The sequence below is a fragment of the Alosa pseudoharengus genome, unplaced genomic scaffold, assembly GCF_046254945.1.
Source record: "Alosa pseudoharengus isolate Yale_2024_CS ecotype anadromous, Long Island Sound unplaced genomic scaffold, YU_APseudo_1.1 YU_APseudo_1.1_scf_3, whole genome shotgun sequence".
Taxonomy (NCBI): domain Eukaryota; kingdom Metazoa; phylum Chordata; class Actinopteri; order Clupeiformes; family Clupeidae; genus Alosa; species Alosa pseudoharengus.
The window spans coordinates 2,125,677-2,147,660 of record NW_027468718.1 but is presented as its reverse complement, the minus strand read 5'-3'; the positions used below and the strand labels follow the sequence as shown (position 1 = coordinate 2,147,660).

General features: G+C 40.1%; 2 protein-coding genes across 2 annotated transcripts; both read left to right on the top strand.

Moving 5' to 3' along the window:
- The first annotated feature begins 254 nt into the window (after nt 1-254).
- Nucleotides 255-8,163, top strand: LOC143100959 (L-rhamnose-binding lectin CSL2-like). The gene is made up of 6 exons (XM_076264548.1): nt 255-276; nt 566-701; nt 1,363-1,484; nt 1,581-1,625; nt 7,168-7,303; nt 7,968-8,163. Exons 1-6 carry the CDS (start codon nt 255-257, stop codon nt 8,161-8,163), a joined length of 657 nt encoding a protein of 218 aa, XP_076120663.1.
- Nucleotides 8,164-9,785: 1,622 nt separating this feature from the next.
- LOC143100958 (L-rhamnose-binding lectin CSL2-like) lies at nt 9,786-20,158 on the top strand. Its single transcript, XM_076264547.1, has 7 exons — nt 9,786-9,807; nt 10,095-10,230; nt 10,891-11,012; nt 11,109-11,225; nt 11,513-11,648; nt 15,619-15,728; nt 19,989-20,158. Exons 1-7 carry the CDS (start codon nt 9,786-9,788, stop codon nt 20,156-20,158), a joined length of 813 nt encoding a protein of 270 aa, XP_076120662.1.
- The last annotated feature ends 1,826 nt before the right edge of the window (nt 20,159-21,984 follow it).

The window sequence follows — 21,984 nt, the reverse complement described above, 5'->3', positions numbered from 1 at the left end:
TCCTGCCAAGTTTATGACGTAAACCGCTACATCGGCTCGTGTGGGAAATCAGATTATCTGTCAATATAGTGCTTTGAAAATAAGCGATATTTGCTTAGTAATAGTAGCCTACATTTTGCAACATTTATAGAGAAACCGAGGAGAAGTTAAATAAGAATCGTTGGAAAGAGAAAACACATACAAAAAAAAAATTCGGGGCTTTTGAAAAAAGATTCGGGGCTTGAGCCCCCGAAGCCACCCCCCTCGCTCCGCCAATGATGCTGAATGTCCTACAGGGTTTGGCAGTCAGAGTGCTTACCACTGGCCTGCTTAAGATTCACTCTGGCCTCCATCGCAATGTCACTAGCCAGGACTATAGTTATTTCCAACACTATATAGAAATGCACTGTCATAATCTATGTGTTTAGGGCCTTTTGATTAAATGTTATTTTGCTCATTGAGAACAATGTAATGGTTGGTGGAGTAACAGCCTTTGCCTTAAAAAGTCAAAGAAGATACAACTGTGCACAAATATCATTGTTGTCAAGACATCATCCATTTTTGCTTCCATGTCCTTCCACCCCAGGTTCAAACGTAATCCACATCCATGACGCCAATTATGGCCGGACTGATGGAACCACCTGCTCTGCTGGACGACCTGCACATCAGCTCAGCAACACCAACTGCTATGCTCCCACAACACTCCCCATAATAATGAAAAGGTCAGTACATAGGTCTTAGCAAAACATACAAGTTCTGCTGTGTAAAGGGCTTTCTGTGTATCCATTTCTACTCTATATACTACTAAGTATTTCTGATATGTTGCTGATTGGATCATAAACGGTCACAGCAACGAAGAGGAATGACTGATTCTTTTTTTATTATTGATTTTAAATCTAATTTTTGGATAACACTCTTATCTATACATTACGGTAATAGTGCTGGTTGTTATGGTTGTGGTATTACGGTTTCTCATACCTGCATGTATACCATGTAAGCCAGTTAATGTATGCATTGATGGAGATGGATGAATAGAGCCCTGCATGTATGGAATAAACTATTTAAAACAGACGCTTCACTTATACTTTCACCTCAAGTTAAGCCTGTGCAAGTCAGTTAACTTAACAATTGTGTTACACGTTCCAAATGTAAAGCACTTTGAGCTGCATTCTGTGTATGAAAGGTGCTATACAAATAAAGCTTTTCTTCTTATTATTATTATTATTAGTAGTAGTAGTAGTACCTGCTAAGTAGGGAAGGCAGGATACCATAAGTGCTGTGTAAAACAGCATCTTTTTCAATCCTTGCCCTTGACCAATACCGTCTTTGAATGAACGGGGTGTTTTGTCAGAAATCTATGCAGCCCTTTTCTCTTTCTCCTAGTTGTGAAGGAAGAAGCACATGTGCAGTGCAAGCATCCCACCACATCTTCACTGATCCGTGTTTTGGCATCTACAAATACCTGCAAATCTCCTACAGCTGTGTACCTCCTCCAAATATTAAACGTGAGCATCTCATCACCATCCTGTTCAGTGTAACACAGATGACGAGTAGTTTTGCCAATGACATCTGGAGTTAACGAGTCCTGTCCTTTCTTTCAGATACCAGCCAAACGTGTGAAAGCCTTCATGGCAACCTGGACTGTGGTTTGTATTCCTCAGATGCTTTCCTACAACACCTTCTTATATGCTTCACATGCAGAGCAGGGGCGGAGCCAGACATTTGAAACATTGGGTGCTTAGCCCAGTGTCACACACAGGAAGGCTAGGGGGGTCCGGGGGCATGCTCCCCCGGCAGAAATTTTTGAAAAATAACCCCTTAAATTAGCCTGGCTAACGTCAGACCTCATCTCATTGAGATGGGGTCTGGGAACTAGGCATTCATTTTCTCATATTTCGAACGTGGTTTACGAATGCCCAGAGCCGTTTATTGGGCGCTACGAATGTCTATCAAATGCGTCTGTACGTAGCTCATAACGGCTTTGGTGTGTCGTCATCGTCTTGCTGCCCTCCCTCCGTTCTGTGATTGGTCCCCTAACTGAGGCGAAAATCTGGTCCATGGTATCCAGGCTGCCTAGCAGCGTGAATAAAATCGTGCGCGTAAGGCAGCATGGGAAAACCCAGGCTTCCCTTAAATAATGACTTCTAGTGAATTCTGTGTAAACTAATGGACACATTGAGACTTTAAAAATGTGAGCCTCAAGGTATATCTGACTGGCACTTTGGGTGTTTCAAGAGGGGTCTATAGGCATAGCCTATCTGATCAGCATGCACTTAGTAAATTAAGCGTTTTTTATGAGTTATGGTTTGTATATTATAGGCTAGTATACTATGTTGAGATAACCCTGATGGGATGCTACTTTGTCTCAATACATTTTTACTTTGAACTCTGGCAAAAGTAGCCTAATGGTCAGGTTTAGCACAGCCCCACACATTGTGAACCCACTTATTATAATGTTCAGTGGAACACAAAGCTAAATTTAATCCAGGTCTTAAAATTCATTTTTCAAAATGGGGGGGAATTCCCCTCTTCAGTGCTGTACATACAGTGGGCATCGCTTTCAAATGACCACTTCAGTCGCGCATTACGAGGCGTGAAGCTGCGTGAAGCTTTAGTACCACTTTAAGCCACTGTGCGTCGCTCTGCCACTGTACATCGCTCTGCCTGCCGCCCCCCTTCTGAAAAAAAAGAAGGCTACCATTAAACATAATTGTTGCCGAGAGTAATCCCAGCCTACGAACTCAATAACAAAATAAATCATGCATAATTAAACATTACCTCGATTTAGGCTACTTGGGTATGGCTTAAGGCTTGACTACACAGTGGTAACGAAAATCGAAATCGAAATTTGCTGTCTACATTATTGTCAGTGTTGGGGGTAACGCAACTACGCAAATCAAAACAGTGTCTTGTGTGATGATTGAGCCAGTAGAGAAATAACTGTTCAGAATTAATCTGTAGCCTTGGGTAGGCTGCTGCAGAAAACAATGTTGTTGCCGATTTAATACTATCTGGCAATGTTTTTAACAGGCTACGCAATAGAGGCTTAGACAACTATGACCCACGTTTTGGTTTCGTAAATTAATTTGCCCTACTTCTTGACTGCAATGTAGTCAGTTGACTGCTTGACATGTCATTTTTATTTTTCTGTACAATAAACAAATACATCTGCTTTATGCCGCAGAATTACATTCATATTTGGCTGACTTCTGCAGACGCGCAAAAAAACACTGCCAGGCCATCCTTAAAAATATTTTCGTTTGCCGTAACCCGACCAACCCTTGGGGTATACTACGAAGCACGTTAGACATATCTAGGCTATGTAGACATATCGAGGCTTGACAAAGCCTTGACTCAGGGGTATACGTTAAGTGATACTACGATAGCAGTTATGTGATATATTTGTCGAACTAGGCATTCAGCTCAGATCTGTGCGCGTTCTCGGTGTTGGGATGACGTTGGCCAATCGTGAAACGTGGAGATGCACAAGACCGCCTATATTTAAAAACAATTACTTCCGCATTCATGAGCGATAGCTTAATCTACACTGCGGTCTTTTTTTGTGTCTAACCTATAACATCAAATAAATCAATTGTCATCAGTTGTTGTATGGTATGCACGTCCATAGTGGGATATTTGCACGCACCGCCCTATTAAAGCGCATTCGAGATCCAAAATGTTAGTAGAGGCGGAGCTCCATCTGTAAGATATATGACAGAATCCTACACGTGAGATAACTTTGTTTTTAAGACAATTGATTGGTCAGTGTGCGGTAGATTACACAATTTGAGCTATAACTTAGCACATAACCTCCTCCCGACCAGGTTTGGTTGACAGCATAAGATACCATGGTGATATAGCGACACTAAAACAGATCCACTTTCTTGTCACAGCATAGCCTGGCTTTGAGCGCAACATACCTCGCTAACCCACTAATCGAGATTCGTAGTACACGGGTCAATTTAGAACCGACCCAAATATTTATTTTTTTCCCCTTTTAGTCCGACCGACTTGCCGGTTGTAAACTTGCGTTAAGACCGACCGATTTTTTTTTACTCTAAACAACCAATACAAATAAAATACTATTTATTTTAGTAGGCCTAAGTATTGTGAATATAAATTGCCTAATATTCGACCATTATTTTGTGTAAATGGGCTATGCATTGGGTTAGACACCAGGGGCCATATTCACAAAGCCTTTTATCTTACCACTAGGAGTAGGCTACTCCTAAATAGCAATAAAAGATTTTAGCTAGGAGTTTCTCTTATTAACTCATTGAGTGCCACGCGTTGAGTGCCAAAAACGTAATATTACGTTTTTAGCTTTTTTTTTAAATTACGAAACTAGACACTCTAGCACACCTAATATGTGATTTTGGGAACTCTGTGATGAATGGAAATGAAATATATGACGATCGTGAAACTCATGAAAACGCACAATCTGGACATTTTATCTGGACATTTTATCATAACTCGCGTTGCCGCTTTCGGTCGAATCAGTGACGCATGCACGTCAGGTCAAAACCAGGCCATTTTCGTGGGTCTATCACTAGGTGGCAGTCTTGCCAGGTCTCGTTGATCACTTCCCGGAAGGTTTACACAAGTAAGTAACAGGCAACACTTCATATTTCATGAAAGACGTTATATCTCCATTTCTAGAAAAAAACAGAGATTGTGATGAAAACTAGCCACTGTTTAGCTTGGGATTTCTCAGGAACAGAGGCGTGTAGAAATACACGGTTTGCACCCACCGAGAGCTTAAAGTCTCACCTTTCAAACGAGCCATTGTATGTGTTCATAGCTATAACACAGAATATGCTGTGGCTGTACAAAAATCATCAACAATGGTCTAGATTGCTGGCACTCTAGGACAAAGCTCCCGAAAACAGCTTGGCATTCAATGAGTTAATCACATATGATTATTTGTGAAATTGTGCAAACAGGCGCAACACATTTGAAAAGGAAGGACTGGTAGCATGCAAGCTCACAGGAAAGATTGATTTAAGAACGTTATCACAGTGTGTGGCTGTGGCGCAAAGCAGCGCGGGCGGAAGACAACGACAATTGGCAGGGGAGGGTCATGTCTTTTTTAACAATTCTGTCGGAGGGTCATTGAACAATTTCTAGCAGGCAAGGGAGGGTCATGCAACTTTTGACTGAAGCACTCAAAATTCCTCCGGTGGCCATTTCAATAAATAACGAACAGTCCCTAGATTGCTGCTGGGCTATATGTCTTGGTTAATGTCTGTTAACAACTCATTGCCGTCAAACACATAGCCTATCTTGTGGTTGCATCCATTACAAACAAAAATGCAATGTGAACGTCTGGGATTGGGAAGAGCACTAAATGCTCTACTGAATAAGCACAAAGTCAAACCTTTAAATGAAAAACACTCTTTAATAATCAAAAAAATAAACCGCTAATGAAGTAAACTTGTGACCATCAAAAATCATTTATCGCCTGTAACTCCGTGATAACAGGACGTAACAGGAAGGCATTTGGCTGAGATGTCTGTCTATCATCGTTGCACTCAGAGAAACCACAATGTTTAATTTGTCCTGCGTTTCTTGTACGGCAGCAAACTGGATTCACTCGCAGTTAACCAAATATTTCTTTATTAGGGCAGGGCAGGCATATTTCTGGCTATTAAATTATTTCTATCTGCTAAAGTCTGTAGTAAAGTCTGTGTAGGGTTTTCCAGGCTCCATTTCTTTTTACGAGACACCCTGCTCACTTGAGACATCTACCGGTTGTTTGGGTTGTTGCAGCGTCACTGGAAAAATACAAATTAAAGTCGCGTGATCCCACGCGCGGATCGCGAGTGAAGCTGGCCAAGTCGAAGCACTGCCCACTGTAGGGGGACTAATTTGCTGGGACTCAGTTGGGGGGGGGGGTGGTATATTTTACAAACTGAAATCACATTTTCCTTATAGGCCTACAGGCGTCAATGAGAGAACACTTACACTTACATGATTTTGGATTCGATTTTCTAACTGGTCTAAGTCTTTGTGACAACATGTCATGATACATTTGATAATGAGATAGATAGATAGATACTTTATTGATCCCCAGGGGAAATTCAAGAAGCATCGTTTACGTAATGAATGCGCACTCTAGAAAGTGAAAGTAGCATAACCTAGGCCTACTCTGTCGGCCTACTTTATCATTGTTTTGGTATGAAGCATCTTTTACGTAATGAATGTGCACTCTATAAAGTGAAAGTAGCCTAACCTAGGCCTATATGCGCTCTGTGTCTGAGCTAGTCTGTGCACATCCGCAATTGATTACGTTCCTCAAATTGAGAACACATTAATCCCATGGTATTTTTTGCCCTAAAATGCATGAAACATGCAAGTTCAAAATCCCGCCGGTAGCCACGTTACATCTCCGTTTCATATTTGCCTAGGCTACTAGTCTACAATAAATGAATTGAACGAACTCAATTGACAACAGGTAAATCTACTGATTCGGTCATTGAGACTCTATGAATACAGTACAACAAACTTTCTGTCTTTCTGAAGTTTATTTTTGTATTCCGGGGTACAGTAGCCTAATTGCCTAATGTCTTAACAACAGTTTTTCTTAAGGCTTTCTGTTAAAACTGACTGCGCCGCTCCTCCTTTCCTGCCAAGTTTATGACGTAAACCGCTACATCGGCTCGTGTGGGAAATCAGATTATCTGTCAATATAGTGCTTTGAAAATAAGCGATATTTGCTTAGTAATAGTAGCCTACATTTTGCAACATTTATAGAGAAACCGAGGAGAAGTTAAATAAGAATCGTTGGAAAGTGAAAACACATACAAAAAAAAAATTCGGGGCTTTTGAAAAAAGATTCGGGGCTTGAGCCCCCGAAGCCACCCCCCTCGCTCCGCCAATGATGCTGAATGTCCTACAGGGTTTGGCAGTCAGAGTGCTTACCACTGGCCTGCTTAAGATTCACTCTGGCCTCCATCGCAATGTCACTAGCCAGGACTATAGTTATTTCCAACACTATATAGAAATGCACTGTCATAATCTATGTGTTTAGGGCCTTTTGATTAAATGTTATTTTGCTCATTGAGAACAATGTAATGGTTGGTGGAGTAACAGCCTTTGCCTTAAAAAGTCAAAGAAGATACAACTGTGCACAAATATCATTGTTGTCAAGACATCATCCATTTTTGCTTCCATGTCCTTCCACCCCAGGTTCAAACGTAATCCACATCCATGACGCCAATTATGGCCGGACTGATGAAACCACCTGCTCTGCTGGACGACCTGCACATCAGCTCAGCAACACCAACTGCTATGCTCCCACAACACTCCCCATAATAATGAAAAGGTCAGTACATAGGTCTTAGCAAAACATACAAGTTCTGCTGTGTAAAGGGCTTTCTGTGTATCCATTTCTACTCTATATACTACTAAGTATTTCTGATATGTTGCTGATTGGATCATAAACGGTCACAGCAACGAAGAGGAATGACTGATTCTTTTTTTATTATTGATTTTAAATCTAATTTTTGGATAACACTCTTATCTATACATTACGGTAATAGTGCTGGTTGTTATGGTTGTGGTATTACGGTTTCTCATACCTGCATGTATACCATGTAAGCCAGTTAATGTATGCATTGATGGAGATGGATGAATAGAGCCCTGCATGTATGGAATAAACTATTTAAAACAGACGCTTCACTTATACTTTCACGTCAAGTTAAGCCTGTGCAAGTCAGTTAACTTAACAATTGTGTTACACGTTCCAAATGTAAAGCACTTTGAGCTGCATTCTGTGTATGAAAGGTGCTATACAAATAAAGCTTTTCTTATTATTATTATTATTATTATTAGTAGTAGTAGTAGTACCTGCTAAGTAGGGAAGGCAGGATACCATAAGTGCTGTGTAAAACAGCATCTTTTTCAATCCTTGCCCTTGACCAATACCGTCTTTGAATGAACGGGGTGTTTTGTCAGAAATCTATGCAGCCCTTTTCTCTTTCTCCTAGTTGTGAAGGAAGAAACACATGTGCAGTGCAAGCATCCCACCACATCTTCACTGATCCGTGTTTTGGCATCTACAAATACCTGCAAATCTCCTACAGCTGTGTACCTCCTCCAAATATTAAACGTGAGCATCTCATCACCATCCTGTTCAGTGTAACACAGATGACGAGTAGTTTTGCCAATGACATCTGGAGTTAACGAGTCCTGTCCTTTTTTTCAGGTACCAGCCAAACGTGTGAAAGCCTTCATGGCAACCTGGACTGTGGTTTGTATTCCTCAGATGCTTTCCTACAACACCTTCTTATATGCTTCACATGCAGAGCAGGGACGGAGCCAGACATTTGAAACATTGGGGGCTTAGCCCAGTGTCACACACAGGAAGGCTAGGGGGATCCAGGGGCATGCTCCCCCGGCAGAAATTTTTGAAAAATAACCCCTTAAATAATGACTTCTAGTGAATTCTGTATAAACTAATGGACACATTGAGACTTTAAAAATGTGAGCCTCAAGGTATATCTTACTGACACTTTGGGTCTTTAAAGAAAGGTCTATAGGCATAGACTATCTGATCAGCATGCACTTAGTAAATTAAACATTTTTTATGAGTTATGGTTTGTATATTATAGGCTAGTATACTATGTTGAGATAACCCTGATGGGATGCTACCTTGTCTCAATACATTTTTACTTTGAACTCTGGCCAAAGTAGCCTTATGGTCAGGTTTAGCACAGCCCCACACATTATGAACCCACTTATTATAATGTTCAGTGGAACACAAAGCTAAATTGAATCCAGGGCTTAAAATTCATTTTTCAAAATGGGGGGAATTCCCCCCTTCAGTGCTTTACATAGGGGGACTAATTCAGTTGGGGGGGGGTACATTTTACAAACTGAAATCGCATTTTCCATAGAACTACAGGTGTCAATGAGAGAACACTTACACTTATATGATTTTGGTTTCGATTTTCTAACTGGTGTAAGTCTTTGTGACAACATGTCATGATACATTTGATAATGTTTGATCGTTGTTTTGGTATGAAGCATCTTTTACGTAATGAATGCGCATTCTAGAAAGTGAAAGTAGCCTAACCTAGGCCTACTATGTCGGCCTACTATATCGTTGTTTTGGTATGAAGCATCTTTTACGTAATGAATGTGCACTCTATAAAGTGAAAGTAGCCTAACCTAGGCCTATATGCGCTCTGTGTCTGTGCACGTCCGCAATTGATTACGTTCCTCAAATTGAGAACACATTAATCCCATGGTATTTTTTGCCCTAAAATGCATGAAACATGCAAGTTCAAAATCCCGCCGGTAGCCACGTTACATCTCCGTTTCATATTTGCCTAGGCTACTAGTCTACAATAAATGAATTGAACGAACTAAATTGACAACAGGTAAATCTACTGATTCGGTCATTGAGACTCTATGAATACAGTACAACAAACTTTCTGTCTTTCTGAAGTTTATTTTTGTATTCCGGGGTACAGTAGCCTAATTGCCTAATGTCTTAACAACAGTTTTTCTTAAGGCTTGCTGTTAAAACTGACTGCGCCGCTCCTCCTTTCCTGCCAAGTTTATGACGTAAACCGCTACATCGGCTCGTGTGGGAAATCAGATTATCTGTCAATATAGTGCTTTGAAAATAAGCGATATTTGCTTAGTAATAGTAGCCTACATTTTGCAACATTTATAGAGAAACCGAGGAGAAGTTAAATAAGAATCGTTGGAAAGTGAAAACACATACAAAAAAAAAATTCGGGGCTTTTGAAAAAAGATTCGGGGCTTGAGCCCCCGAAGCCACCCCCCTCGCTCCGCCAATGATGCTGAATGTCCTACAGGGTTTGGCAGTCAGAGTGCTTACCACTGGCCTGCTTAAGATTCACTCTGGCCTCCATCGCAATGTCACTAGCCAGGACTATAGTTATTTCCAACACTATATAGAAATGCACTGTCATAATCTATGTGTTTAGGGCCTTTTGATTAAATGTTCTTTTGCTCATTGAGAACAATGTAATGGTTGGTGGAGTAACAGCCTTTGCCTTAAAGTCAAAGAAGATACAACTGTGCACAAATATCATTGTTGTCAAGACATCATCCATTTTTGCTTCCATGTCCTTCCACCCCAGGTTCAAACGTAATCCACATCCATGACGCCAATTATGGCCGGACTGATGAAACCACCTGCTCTGCTGGACGACCTGCACATCAGCTCAGCAACACCAACTGCTATGCTCCCACAACACTCCCCATAATAAGGGAAAGGTCAGTACATAGGTCTTAGCAAAACATACAAGTTCTGCTGTGTAAAGGGCTTTCTGTGTATCCATTTCTACTCTATATACTACTAAGTATTTCTGATATGTTGCTGATTGGATCATAAACGGTCACAGCAATGAAGAGGAATGACTGATTCTTTTTTATTATTGATTTTAAATCTAATTTTTGGATAACACTCTTATCTATACATTACGGTAATAGTGTTGGTTGTTATGGTTGTGGTATTACGGTTTCTCATACCTGCATGTATACCATGTAAGCCAGTTAATGTATGCATTGATGGAGATGGATGAATAGAGCCCTGCATGTATGGAATAAACTATTTAAAACAGACGCTTCACTTATACTTTCACCTCAAGTTAAGCCTGTGCAAGTCAGTTAACTTAACAATTGTGTTACACGTTCCAAATGTAAAGCACTTTGAGCTGCATTCTGTGTATGAAAGGTGCTATACAAATAAAGCTTTTCTTCTTCTTATTATTATTATTAGTAGTAGTAGTAGTACCTGCTAAGTAGGGAAGGCAGGATACCATAAGTGCTGTGTAAAACAGCATCTTTTCCAATCCTTGCCTTTGACCAATACCCTCTTTGAATGAACGGAGTGTTTTGTCAGAAATCCATGCAGCCCTTTTCTCTTTCTCCTAGTTGTGAAGGAAGAAGCACATGTGCAGTGCAAGCATCCCACCACATCTTCACTGATCCGTGTTTTGGCATCTACAAATACCTGCAAATCTCCTACAGCTGTGTACCTCCTCCAAGTATTAAACGTGAGCATCTCATCACCATCCTGTTCAGTGTAACACAGATGACGAGTAGTTTTGCCAATGACATCTGGAGTTAACGAGTCCTGTCCTTTCTTTCAGGTACCAGCCAAACATGTGAAAGCCTTCATGGCAACCTGGACTGTGGTTTGTATTCCTCAGATGCTTTCCTACAACACCTTCTTATATGCTTCACATGCTTGCAGAGTGTCCTACAGGGTTTGGCAGTCAGAGTGCTTACCACTGGCCTGCTTAAGATTCACTCTGGCCTCCATCGCAATGTCACTAGCCAGGACTATAGTTATTTCCAACACTATATAGAAATGCACTGTCATAATCTATGTGTTTAGGGCCTTTTGATTAAATGTTCTTTTGCTCATTGAGAACAATGTAATGGTTGGTGGAGTAACAGCCTTTGCCTTAAAGTCAAAGAAGATACAACTGTGCACAAATATCATTGTTGTCAAGACATCATCCATTTTTGCTTCCATGTCCTTCCACCCCAGGTTCAAACGTAATCCACATCCATGACGCCAATTATGGCCGGACTGATGAAACCACCTGCTCTGCTGGACGACCTGCACATCAGCTCAGCAACACCAACTGCTATGCTCCCACAACACTCCCCATAATAATGAAAAGGTCAGTACATAGGTCTTAGCAAAACATACAAGTTCTGCTGTGTAAAGGGCTTTCTGTGTATCCATCCCCTGCTAAGTAGTGAAAGCAGGATGTAATGTCTGCTGAAAGTGTAAAACAGCATCTTTTCCTTTTCCCGTTCTTGCCTTTGAAATGTGTAATGGATAATGGATGACACAGTGTTCGGTTCCCAGAAATGAATGCATGTTTGAGGTAGTAATACGGCCCCAACGCGGTAGCGGAGGGGTGTTTACTCCTCCTAAGTGTCACTTTCCAGAGCACGTATATCTCTGCCACTACACATGGTTTGAGTCACCCACAGTCTGTTTAGTGTGACGAAAGCATTTTCAAGCCTCTGATTGGCTGAATCAGATTTCAAATGCATTTAAGGTGAAGAAACCTCCTCAGGCAGCAACAGATAGCTTAGCCTATAGTGTGGGCTAATAATCACCACCCCACTCCGATGGTAGACCACAAGCGAGCAAACGTTACATTTAAAAACACATTGAGCAATCATACACATTACAGCAAGCCACTCATGATCTTGACTTACGCTGAAGGACAATAAATGAAAGCAGAGACTCTTCACTTTAGCCACAGGCATGAGCCTGCACAACAAAACGTTATGTTCTGTTTGCCAGTGGCACAACAATCAACCAGGCTTATCGGCTAACTAACAGCACAAACGTAGGCTACTGATAAAAAAACATTGCTTTATGTGGTCCACTGAAACTAACATCCATCTTCAGTAAGGATTAATGTATGTAGGCTGAGCTACACACGATGACTAGAAACTTGTGCAAGTTCATAGTTCGCCATTTCAATTTTGAACTAGTTCAAAGTTCAGTTCATTTCATTTGTTTTAGGTGAGAGGAATGAAAGACTACACTTGTTTTCTATGAACTATGACGTCTATCTGTGACTATGACATCTATCACTACCTTCTAGCCTAAAATTGTTCACTATACAATTACGGAACTAACTGGTCAGACTATTTGTTTTTTTCAGTAGATAGATATAAGATACTGCTGCTGCTTTACTGTTGGGATCTTTGGAAGATAATGCACAACATTCCTGTAAATAAGAATAAACAGATCTTTGGAAGATAATGCACAACATTCCTGTAAATAAGAATAAACAGATCTTTGGAAGATAATGCACAACATTCCTGTAAATAAGAATAAACAGATCTTTGGAAGATAATGCACAAAAATCCTGTAAATATGAATAAACAGATCTTTGGAAGATAATGCACAACATTCCTGTAAATAAGAATAAACAGATCTTTGGAAGATAATGCACAACATTCCTGTAAATAAGAATGAACAGAGGCATCTGATGTGCTCACTGCATCTGCAGAAGAGATGGAAATTAAATATTTTGTCCACCTGCCACCGTATGAAAATTTCATCATTTCATCATTCATCAAATCTAGGCTATATTTAATGTTTAACATTTATTTTCTACTTGGCCTGTTATGAAATCATGCATTGAACAATTTAAGCACAGTTTTTCAAAACTGAAATGCATGAATGCTGACGTCAACATCAGAGACCATCTAGAAGTTTGCTACAATTTCAAAACCGGATTACTATACGGTTTGTCATGTGTTGAGTGAGTAATTCATGAAATATTCCACCAAGACAAATGGGTGTGGTGATGGGTGCAGAGCTGCATGCAGAATGATTACATTTCCTGCCAGCTGGCAGTGGTGAGATACATGCCAAAATATAAGAATTTTTATAATACACTTTTTGTATTTTTAAAAATCTAAATTAAATCAATGCAAGTATTAATACATAAAATGGCAGATTTGGGTACCCTAGACTCTGCTGAAAAAAACACTGTATAGCATGTGTGTATGGCACTTACTATACTGTTTTGATCTCGTGAGGGAAATTTGGTCTCTGCATTTATCCCAAACCGTGAATTAGTGAGACACACTCAGCACACACAGTGAGGTGAAGCACACAATAATCCCGGCGCAGTGAGCTGCCTGCACACAATAATCCCGGTGTAGTGAGCTGCCTGCAACAACAGCGGCACTCGGGGAGCAATGAGGGGTTAGGTGCCTTCCTCAAGGGCACTTCAGCTGTGCCTACTCGTCGGGGTTCGAACCGGCAACCCACCGGTTACAAGTCCGAAGCGCTAACCAGTAGGTCATGGCTGCCCTCAGTGGCGGAGCTAGGGGGTGGCTTAGCGGGCTTAAGCCCCGAATCTTTTTTCAAAAGCCCCGAATCTTTTTTTTTAGTGTTTTAAATTCCCGGCAACTCTTATTTCCAATATAACTTCCCCTCGGTTTCTCTATAAATCTCACAAAATGCTCTATTACTGAGGAAATATATCCCTTATTTTCAAAGCCCAATATTGAAAAATAATTTGACTTGCTACACGATCTATGCCAGGTCTCTGGGCTATCCGCTATGGTGATTTCAATGGTTAGATTGATTTGTTTAGATCCAGTGAAAATGCTGCCTTGACAACGCTACGCCATGTCTGTCACTTTTACAGTCTGTGATAAAACACTTTGTGTACATGTTGTTGAAACGTTATGGATATTAGAAAGTTTTTCAAAAGACCACCCAGCTCCGTTCAAGCAACAGCATCGCCCAGTGAACTGACGGATGGTGTTGTTTCAGGTTGGTGATTTCACGTTAAGAGCTCAGTTAGGCAGGCTAACGTTAGGCTACTTGGCTAGCTCCCTAAATAAATGCTTAATGTTAACGTTAAATGTCCTCGTTAGTCGGCGGAAAAGGCAAATTCAATACTCTCATAGGCTAGCTAAGCCTACTGCAGAATAAGAAATTCCAGCTCCCAAAACAAAGTGATCCTTGTCTTGTAATAAATTAGGCTACACTGTTTTGAAATGTCAGAAAAACCCATTAACAGTTATCTGCCCATGTCAACTTTTCAGTGTCATATGTTGCACAAAAGAATGTTAACTGTAAGCCTACCTTAAAACCTTGTTGATATCCTATCCACCACAGATCTTATAATCCAAGAGTCCACATAAATATAAAAGTCATGTTATGTTGTTTTGGCTGCCTAACTAATTATTAACTAAAAAAAAAAAACATTACAATGATATATTGAGAGGAAAGGGCCCTTTCCATAAGTGTGTTAATCAAGCACCATGCAGTCTGCATTCATAATCTAGGTGCTTGATTTTATGCACCTGTGTAAAGGGACCTGATGAAACCTATAAATAATATTGCTAAATTACAAAATTAATATAATTTAGAAACGCCTATGTCAAGATGATAATGCATTCCTTGTATCATGATGACTGGCCATACTGTAATTATATCATATTATGTATATTATAGTATAAGATATTCTATATATTTGTCACACAGATGAGATCAGGGAAGAGGAAGAAGGAGAATAGCAATAATAAACAATAATGTCATATCAAACAATAGCCTAATGAAAATAAACAAATACTATAATGTACAAACCATAAGAAACACTTAATTAACTAAGTACATGCTAAACAGATATGAACAGATATTGCCTCTTGAAAGACCCAAAACTATAATTTTACACAGTGTGCCAGTCAGATACCTTGAATCTGTTGAATGTTAGTTTCACATTTTTTAAGTCTCAATGTGTCCATTAGTTTACACAAAATTCACTAAAAGTCATTATTTAAGGGGTTATTTAAAAAAAAATGAAATGGGCTAAGCCCCGAATGTTTACAATGTCTGGCTCCGCCCCTGGCTGCCCTTACCATGACTAGGATAAATTTTAAGGTAAGGTAGTGAAAATGCCCTTTAAAAAGTTTAGGGTTCTAAGGGTTAACAAAACTAAAAGCCAAAACCAAGGCAAAAGAATGTCTGTCAGATTGTTATTTTAAAACTGTAATGCAACATGACAGTAAATTTAACCTTCACCAAAAATGTATTTCATCTTTGAGTAAATGGGGTGTTTTGTCAGAAATCTATACAGCCCTTTTGTCTTTCTCCTACTGTAGTTGTGAAGGAAGAAGCACATGTGCAGTGCAAGCATCCCACCTGATCTTCACTGATCCATGTGTTGGCATCTACAAATACCTGCAAATCTCCTACAGCTGTGTACCTCCAGGTAAGGACGGGAGCATGTCATCAAAGTTTAAATTTAGATCTTCCATAGTGAGTACAATGTGTAGCCCCCCTGAAAAATGTTGTGTTTGAAAATATGAGCTCACCTCTACAGCCCCCAGACCCCTCGGTGCTTACAATGTTAGGGTCCCCAGACCTTTTGGTATTAAAATGTAAGGGACCGTTCGGTATTTATGGAATGGACCACCGGAGGAAAATAGGGGAGGGTCATGTCTTTTTATTCTTTGTTGAGGGGAGGGTCACCCATTTTTTTCATTCTAGGAGGGAGGGTCACCCAACTTTTGTATTCATGAAAACAGCAATATTTGGGCCGTCGCCCATGGCCTCGCGTCTGATGGGCCTCGCACCTGGCCAAAGATGACACTAAGCATTTATTCTTTATTGACGCCTATTGTAGCCTAAGCAAAAAGCTTAACGTGGCTTATATGTCCTAAAACAACAATCAGTGATCATCAAATTTCTCTCATATTGTTCCTCATATCTTTAGGTTACCTGCACGTGACAGCATGTTTCTTCAATCTCCTTCACTGACACATATGGAGGGCTTAACGTCCCAAACGACCCAGACGTCCCAGACGATCAATGATCATCAAATTTCTTTCTCATATTTCTCCTCATAACCATCTATAAAAATCTATCCCGAAGTTTTTTTTGTCTTTTGGAGCACGTCCGAATCCCAGGACATAACGCACTGTAGGCTACCTCATAATAGGCTCGAGATATGATTCAGAAGGGGACAGATAGGCCTAGGCTACTGCACTTAAAACTTGAACCTTCCCGAACTTTTAAATTTCGATCAGTGACTGGCATCGGGTGAACGAAGCTTTTCGAAGTTGAACAGGCTATTAAAAACTATTTGCGCACCTCCATGTCACAGGAGAGACTAGTGGGCTCGCCCTTCTATGAATTCAAAAAGACGTTAGGCCAGCTTGCAGGTATAGCCTATGATTTCATGGCTGAGTTTGCGGCAAAATAAGCAAGAAAATGTTTTTTATTCTGAGTCAGGATATGGCGAGTCAATGTAATTTTTTTGTCCAATGTTAGCCTACAGACCAGTTTCCATAGTGCACATCTTATCAATAGTTTGAATGTCGAGTGTGTTTCTGCTCATTAACAAATAGCGTTCAGCACAATGATTCATGCCCAATTAATTCCCCCTTTTAAAGTGCTTTTTTACACTAGTTTGGTTTTGTGATGTAGCCTATGATAAACGGCTTATGGCCAAATAGCCTATGTGACTCAGCTAATGTTAGGCTATACAATTCCCCCTCTTAGACAAGCTGGTGTAGCCTATAAAATGCACCGACAGGTAGGCTACGTGTTGTAGGCTATCGCATGATTTCATGCAAGTGAAAAGGGCCTCGCACCTGTCATGTTCGCAACGGCCCTGCAGCTCCTCCTAAGACAGCGGGAAAAAAGTTCAAATAATAAACCCGGAAAAAGTTGACAGGTATGTTTCGGTCCCGGGGATTATTTGTGAAATTGTGAAAACGACAGCCTTTCCAAGGCATTTCAAGGAAGGAGTGGTAGCATGCAAGCTCAGGGTCATGCATTTTTTCTCAATCACTTTGGAGGGTCATAGAAAAAAACTTGCTGGCGAGGGAGGGTCACGTCTTTTTTGACTAACGCTCCCAAAACTCCTCCGGTGGCCCCTTAAATAAATAACAAACAGTCCCTAAGAAGAGTGAAATGCAATTTGCAGTAAAAAAGTTCAAATAGCCTATTTGATAAACCCGGAAAAAGTTGACAGGTATGTTTCGGTCCCGCTGAAGTGATTATTTGTGAAATTGTGCAAACGACAGCCTTTTCAAGGCATTTCAAGGGAGGAGTGGTAGCATGCAAGCTCCCTAATTGACCCAGTACGGAAGGCATCAATAAATTGTTGGGGAGGGTCATGCATTTTTTCTCAATCACTTTAGAGGGTCATAGAAAAATTTCTTGCTGGCGAGGGAGGGTCACTTCTTTTTTGACTAACGCTCCCAAAACTCTTCCGGTGGCCCCTTATATAAATAACGAACAGTCCCTAAGCACACCAGGGTCCCAGACCCCTCAGCCCTAAAACATAAGCTGACCACTTGGGGCTTAAAGCATGATCTGACTACTAAAGACTTTCAGATTCTACAGTGTAAAGCCAAGTTTCTATATGTAAATGGGTATGTCCTTTTCGTCCATTGTGGACCTGGAGTTTGTTTTTAGTTTTATACTAGAAATGTGTTGCAATACTTTCAAAATGTGACTATGGGTCCCCTAGCCTCGTGATACCATCCTGATCTCGCGAGCTTCAGATTTCCACTCGCAGACCAGTCTGGCATCTCTCCGATAGAGAACATTTGGAGCAGTTCGCCAAACGAACGTCCAATCAGCGTTTGTTTTGAGGCGGGTTTAGGTGTGGTGTTCAATCTAAACAACATGGCGACCTCAATCTAAACAACATGGCGACTTCCACTGATGAGATGAGCATAGCATTGTGAATTACCTCAGCCAAATTGACCATATTTACCTTTACTTATAATTTTTAAATAAGCATATCAAGATGATTAGTGTGATTTTGGTCTTACTACCCTTAGTTGCCCTCAATTTTTAAAAAAAAATAATAATAATGGCAACTCTTTGGAATTTTCACTTCCTCCCGTAATTTCTTCACAACAAACGCCTAAAAACACCACAACTTCCATCACAATGTTTTACAAAAAATCAGGCATTTTAGGGCCCAACAATCTCAAAAAAGACCCGCAAAATCCTGGAGGGACTGGCTATGTATATCTCACTCTACATTTTCATTTACCGACCACAGAACAAGGGGGAAAGCAAGACGATGATGAGCTATGCACAAACGCATTTGAAAGACATCCGTGGCACCCAATAAACGGATCTGGGCATTTTTTTCAAATACGAGAAAATTAACGTTTGGTTCCCAGACCACGTCTCATTGAGAAGTGGTGGCGCTAGCCAGGCTATTTATTGGGTGCCACGGATGTCTATCAAATGCGTTTGTGCATAGCTCATCATCGTCTTGCTTTCCCCCTTGTTCTGTGATCGGTCCCCTATCTCAGGCGAAAATTTGCTCCATGGTCTCCAGGCTGCCTTAGCAGCGTGAATCAAATCGCGCGCAAGGTAGCATGGGAACACCCAGGCTACTAAATCAAGGTAACCAGTTGTTTCAAAATATTCAGATGAACAGTAAATCATGGCCTACTAAGTGAAAACAACGTCATGTCCTGAAAGTTTTGTAGTTGTTGGTAGTGTGGTGGAGAGCGAGGCAGTCTCGCATGGTGATACTTTTGCTTAGGAGGGTTCGAATCCAGCGCGACACAGAGAATCGAAATTAGGTTACTTTAAAAACATTTTTCCCGCTGGAAAATGTTATAGTAATGCAGTGCTCAGGTATTCAGTTCAGTTCAGTGCAGTTTTTATTGAGGTGCGACATCCAAAGGCCAGTAAAATGTTTATGAATATGTAGCGAATCTGTCGACGTGGGTAGCAGTCAGTTGCTGTTGATAGGTATACATGACATCTGGACAGGCTCGGAAACAGCTCGGAAACCAGTAGGTGGAAAAACCAGAAGGGGCACAACACCGGCACTAACCTCCGAGCGTGGTAAACAAAATCGGATTTTTCAGGCAGTAAAAGCCCCAATAACCAAACCAGATTTTGTTCAAATCTACACACCTATGGCTACTGAAAAATGTAAGGTTCGGGGGGAGCTTCCGGGTCACACTACAGATGGCTGCTTGATAGGCTACTTGTGCTCCCCGACGGTTTTGATCTAAAAACCCTGAAAACACTTTTGATTATACTAAAGTGAGATTTAGCGAACATGAGCAAAAACAGGGTTAACCCAAAAGGCAAGAAACTACAATCTGTGAATGAAGAAGAAATTAATCAAACCGAAGAATTGTCTCAAACACATTGCTAGCCGAGGCAACTCTGCATATAAAGTGAACCACCAAGATAAGTCCGGAGTAACCAGTTCAGAATTATGTAGCATTAACTAGCTGATCCGTTCTATGAGAAACGGGTTCAGATGAACAAAAAGTGAAACAGCCTATATTATTTTTACAATATAATGTTGTTATAATGTTGATCATATATGTTCATTTACATACAGCATATTTCTCTTCTGTTGTTTCCAGTGAAGGTGTGATGGGAAACAGAGATGTGAGGTCACAGCATCAAGCTCCACCTTCTCTCCCCCCCCCGTAACTGACACCGACACCTATAAGTACCTGGATTTGTCCTACAGCTGCAAGGCTTCCAGCTCTCCCTAAACCTGCTCCAGATTATTACAGCTCCCAGCTCTCCCTAAACCTGCTCCAGATTATTACAGCTCTCCCTAAACCTGCTCCAGATTATTACAGCTCCCAGCTCTCCCTAAACCTGCTCCAGATTATTACAGCTCCCAGCTCTCCCTAAACCTGCTCCAGATTATTACAGCTGCAAGATTACAGCTCTCCCTAAACCTGCTCCAGAACAAATCTTCTCACAGTGGTTCCTCAACGCCACTGTACCGATGGCAATCCAGCATAATGTTCTCTTACAAAGCAAATACCCTGATCTAAACCTGCTGGCTTGGGTGGATGAATGCTGTCAGTAGTCAATATAGTACTAATACAATAACATTTGATTCATAAACATTCAGTTTGATTTGTAATGAATTTAGTTTGATTTGTAATACATTCAGTTTGATTTGTAATGAATTCAGTTTGATTTGTAATACATTCAGTTTAATTTGTAATGAATTCAGTTTGATTTGTAATACATTCTGTTTGATTTATAAACATTCAGTTTGATTTGTAATGAATTCAGTTTGATTTGTAATGAATTTAGTTTGATTTGTAATACATTCAGTTTGATTTATAAACATTCTGTTTGATTTGTAATGAATTTAGTTTGATTTGTAATACATTCAGTTTGATTTGTAATACATTCCGTTTGGTTTGTAATACATTCTGTTTGATTTGTAATGAATTCAGTTTGATTTGTAATACATTCAGTTTGATTTATAAACATTCAGTTTGATTTGTAATGAATTCAGTTTGATTGGCAATGGATTTAGTTTGATTTGTAATACATTCAGTTTGATTTGTTATGAATTCAGTTTGATTTGTAATACATTCAGTTTGATTTGTAATGAATTCAGTTTGATTTGTAATACATTCTGTTTGATTTGTAATGAATTCAGTTTGATTTGTAGTACATTCTGTTTGATTTGTAATGAATTCAGTTTGATTTATAAACATTCTGTTTGATTTATGTAGGACCATTACGTTTTTTGTTTTCAATGTTCAGCTTTATAACACGAGCTTCTTTACATCATGCAGAATCAGACGTTCTCTTATGAATCAGATAGACTGATCAAACCTGCTGGGTGGCAATGTTTATTTGGAATTTGCAATTCAACTTATTCATACTTACTGGTGATGGAGGCACTTGTGGTTTGTAGTTCAACTTGAAGCATCTTTTCAGTTGAGTCCTTGGCAAACTCTGGAACCAAAAATCCTGTAATCAATCACAAAATAACATGTAATAAAGCATTCCGTTATATCCTGTAATCAATCACACACAAAAAAACATGTAATAATTCAGTTCTATTGCTGTGCTTTGGATTTTAGGAAATGATTTAGCCTCCCCCCTTTATTTATTTTATTTAAGGTTTATTTAGACATGGACAGTGCACATTAATGAACATAAAAATGTAAATGCGCCAGAATTAGCCAAAATGGCTATTTTGCATCTGTTGTCCATGGGCGGATGTTAACAGGCCAACAGACCCCTTCCCCCTCTTGGCAGTATTGCAAGAGTTTGGTTCTGCAGAGTTAACAGTGACAAGGTCATGACAATGCTCTTCTTTTGTTGTTTGTTTGCTATGTAGCCTGTAGTATCTGTGCATGAATAATAGCACACGGAGACACGGAGCCACGGTAAGTGCAGTTTACTTCGTAGTTCCGTTCTGATACAGAAATGCCCGATAGTGGCCAATACCATTACCGTATTTACTCTAGTACTGCCATCATTACCGTACACTGTATGAACTACTACACTCCTCCCCCCTAGATTGTAACCTATGACAACAAGACTAAATAACTGTACTGTTATCATTATAGTGCATGAAAATGCACTATACTGTTCTTCCAAAATTTCTTATTACAGTGCATGAAAATGCACTGTACTGTTATTCCAAGGCATTTTATTATTACAGTGCATGAAAATGCACTGTACTGTTATTCCAAGGCATTTTA